Source organism: Engraulis encrasicolus, unplaced genomic scaffold, assembly GCF_034702125.1.
Source record: "Engraulis encrasicolus isolate BLACKSEA-1 unplaced genomic scaffold, IST_EnEncr_1.0 scaffold_35_np1212, whole genome shotgun sequence".
Taxonomy (NCBI): domain Eukaryota; kingdom Metazoa; phylum Chordata; class Actinopteri; order Clupeiformes; family Engraulidae; genus Engraulis; species Engraulis encrasicolus.
In genome coordinates, this window is record NW_026945654.1 from 424356 (window position 1) to 426855 (window position 2500).

The following is a 2500-nucleotide window of genomic DNA, read 5'->3' on the forward strand; positions in this document are numbered from 1 at the left end:
ACACACACACACACACACACACACACACACACACACACACACACCAAGAACACCCGCGGTCATATACAACGCCCTTAAGGTAGACACGCACACACACACACACACACACACACACACACACACACACACACACACACACACACACACACATTAACACACCACACACACACACACAAAGACACACCAAGAACACCCGCGGTCATATACAACGCCCTTAAGGTACACACACACACACACACACACACACACACACACACACACACACACACACACACACACACACACCAAGAACACCCGGAGTCATATACAACGCCCTTAAGGTAGACACACACACACACACACACACACACACACACACACACACACACACACACACACACACACACACACCAAGACCACCCGCAGTCCTATAAAACGCTGTAAAACTACAGGTAACGTTGGCGCACCTTCAATCTGCAGACCAGTCCGTCTCACACTCTCTCCTAAAAAACAGCCCACCTCAGAAGAAATCCTCGTCTTTGCAATCAAAGCAAGACTACAAAACTACAATTCAACCGTTATTGGCTCCCAACTCTCTACCGCCTGGAAAACAGCCATCACAATTCAACCGCTATTGCCAGAGGCGATTCTAGGGTCAGGTGGGCGAAAATGCAAAGAATGAACATTTGAACCAAAATCACCACTACTGTAGCACAGTATGGGCAGGGCCGGAGTAACGCACAGGCTAGATATGGCTGCAGCCTAGGGCCCCCCACCTCAGGGGCCCCCACAGGTTAGATATGGCTGCAGCCTAGGGCCCCCACCTCAGGGGCCCCCACAGGCTAGATATGGCTGCAGCCTAGGGCCCCCCACCTCAGGGGCCCCCACAGGCTAGATATGGCTGCAGCCTAGGGGGCCCCCACCTCAGGGGCCCCCACAGGCTAGATATAGCTGCAGCCTAGGGGGGGCCCACCACAGGCTAGATATGGCTGCAGCCTAGGGGGGGCCCACCACAGGCTAGATATGGCTGCAGCCTAGGGGGCCCCCACCTGACATGGGCCCCCTGATTGGCCAAAAGTGAAAATATACAGAATTATGACAAGTGACAATATTGAAGAATTCATCTGTTGTCTTTAATACAGTTGGTAGGCATGCTATCCTTAATTCCCAGCAGGTAATTATGACACTGTCTATTTACATTTGTTGCGAAATTTACTTTCCGGGGGGCCCACAGCAACCTGTAGCCTAGGGGCCCCAGGCCATCTTAATCCGGCCCTCAGTATGGGCTGTTATTCACTATCTAGGGGCTTGGGGGCCCCAAGCGGCTGCCTGCCTTGCCTGGTGGCAAGATGCTCCTCTGGCTATTGCAAATGGAACACAAACGGTCAGGAAAGTGAAACAGTAGCCCACATATTACATGGATGGATGTCATCACTACAAGGGACAGTATGTGGCCAGACACGATCATCTGCAAAGAACTTCCAAAATATAAGCCAAGCATAAAATGGCATATTTTATACTATACATAATACATGATGCAAATCGGTTTAACCATGTCAGTGCTGATAATGATGATTTCAAAAGCATGCAAATATGGAGACGAAGATGTTTTGTAAATAAGCTTATTTTACACCTCCCCTTGAGTTAAATAACAGGGTTGTACCATTCTCCTGTATTTTCAACCGTTCTCTGGGTATGGCAGTGCAAATTTTACCTCCAAGCTAGCAGTTAACATTGAGTCCTATGAGACCAGCTGGCGGCTAACTGGTCTCATAGGACTCTCGTAGCACTTTAAAGACTTACACATGCACATATACCAGTGTCAATATTAACAAATGGATCACCATTCAAGGATAAACAAAACATCTTTGTCTCCATATTTGCATGTTTTTGAAGTCATCATTATCAGCACTGACATGGTTAAACTCATGTGCATCGTGTATCTGCCAGCCTGTCAATCGCCTTTTTCAAAATATTTGGATCTTGTTCCTGTTAATGTTTGTCTCTTGAGTCCAAATGCAAGTAATCGTGTGTGTGTGTGTGTGTGTGTGTGTGTGTGTGTGTGTGTGTGTGTGTGTGTGTGTGTGAGTGTGTGTGTGTGTGTGTGTGTGTGTGTGTGTGTGTGTGTGTGTGTGTGTGTGTGTGTGTTAGGCCCTGAGTGAGCGCTTCAGTGGGGAGATTTCAGACGAGCTCATCACACACACCTGCTTCTTCCCTGACGAGTATTTCACCTGCCCAGCACTCTGCCTGGCATGCGGGTTAGTAACGCACACACACACACACACACACACATGCACAGATACACACACACACACACACACACACACACACACACACACACACACACACACACACACACACACACACACACACACACACACACACACACACACACACACACACACAATTCTCCTGCTCCTGCTGTGGATTTGTACACACACACAATACAGTCTGCATTGTCCGTGTGTCTGCGTGTGCGTGTGCGTCTGCGTGTGCGTGTGTGTGTGTTTGTGTGTGTGTG

At 48.8% G+C, this 2500-nt stretch overlaps 1 protein-coding gene across 2 annotated transcripts in view; it reads left to right on the top strand.

Annotated features, from left to right (window-relative positions):
* LOC134443691 (zinc finger FYVE domain-containing protein 1-like) overlaps positions 1–2500 on the top strand; it is a 27214-nt gene that overhangs the window by 8804 nt on the left and 15910 nt on the right. For both annotated transcript variants that reach the window (XM_063193335.1, XM_063193334.1), the window contains exon 6: positions 2131–2237. In XM_063193335.1, coding sequence (XP_063049405.1) covers positions 2131–2237 — 107 coding nt within the window. The remainder of the gene's footprint in view (positions 1–2130; positions 2238–2500) is intronic.